The 1,132-nt window shown below is 41.6% G+C and overlaps 1 protein-coding gene across 1 annotated transcript; it reads left to right on the top strand.

Moving 5' to 3' along the window:
• Positions 1-111: 111 nt before the first annotated feature.
• On the top strand, positions 112-1,115 carry LOC107736014 (serine/threonine-protein phosphatase 2A 55 kDa regulatory subunit B alpha isoform-like; the record flags this gene model as incomplete). The annotated part of the gene is made up of 2 exons (XM_016547532.1): positions 112-299; positions 424-1,115. Coding segments are annotated over 2 exons (394 nt in total), but the record flags the coding sequence as incomplete, so codon positions are not given.
• Positions 1,116-1,132: the final 17 nt, after the last annotated feature.

Here is a 1,132-nt window from a genome sequence, read left to right as displayed (position 1 = left end):
GTGAATGTTTCATAGTGGTTAATAAATCAATTGCTGAGCTTCCTTTGAATTATTTTTCATTCTTTTTCCTCATAATACACATTGGTTCACATTCTTGTAGTGTAACTGAAGTTTGCCCTTAACCGCTGACTCAGACATTGTTGATATCAAGCCGACCAACATGGAGGAGCTGACAGAGGTGATCACGGCGTCAGAGTTTCACCCGCTCCAGTGCAACACGTTTGTGTACGGCAGCAGCAAGGGCTCCGTGCGCCTGTGTGACATGAGGGCGTCCGCGCTGTGTGACCAACACTCGAAATGTCCGTTTCTGAAGTTTCACTGCTCATTAGACACACATAATGACACTTTGGTTGATCTGAGCTGTAAACCTGTCAGGAGGACTTTTGTTGTCATGTAACTCATTTATCATGCATTTCTGTGCAGTGTTTGAGGAACCAGAGGACCCCAGCACACGCTCCTTCTTCTCTGAAATAATCTCATCCATCTCAGACGTCAAGTTCAGTCACAGCGGCCGATACATGATGACCAGAGATTATCTGACCCTCAAGATCTGGGACCTTCACATGGAGAGTCGACCGGTGGAAACCTACCAGGTGCTGTTTCTGTCTCTGAGGCAGATTTGCTCTTGAGAAAATAGTAATCCATATGGCTTTGGGTGTGCCAAAGCTAATCATTTTAAAGGATTAGTTCACCTAAAAATTAAAACTGTCATAATTTACTCAGCCTCATTGTTGCTCTAATTTGTATGACTGACTTCTGGGACACAAAAAGAGAAATGCTGAATATTCTGGTTGTTTTATCCATGCAATTACAGTTAATCTGGACTGAGGCTTTTAAGCTTATAAAAAGTGCTTTGAAAGTACCATAACATTTCATAATTCGATAGGTTGATCCAGTCTGAGTTGATTCATTCTCGAATCATGCTGATCTGGTTTTCAAATTCAGCTCACTGCAGCGGTGAACACCTTTCTGGAGAGGAAGTTTATCAATGAGTAACAACTGAAATCTAAGCTATTTTATGAATTCAGACCATTTCAGAAGAACTGCTTTTATGAAACAATGTTTGACCTTGAACGCTCTCTATAACTTATAGTTCTGTCATGACAACTCTCGGAGGGATTGGCATGGTAAT

The sequence above is a fragment of the Sinocyclocheilus rhinocerous genome, unplaced genomic scaffold (genome assembly GCF_001515625.1).
Source record: "Sinocyclocheilus rhinocerous isolate Xijiao unplaced genomic scaffold, SAMN03320098_v1.1 C36437854, whole genome shotgun sequence".
Taxonomy (NCBI): Eukaryota; Metazoa; Chordata; class Actinopteri; order Cypriniformes; family Cyprinidae; genus Sinocyclocheilus; species Sinocyclocheilus rhinocerous.
Note: the sequence above shows the minus strand (reverse complement) of the source record. Positions and strands in the feature narration are given on the sequence as shown.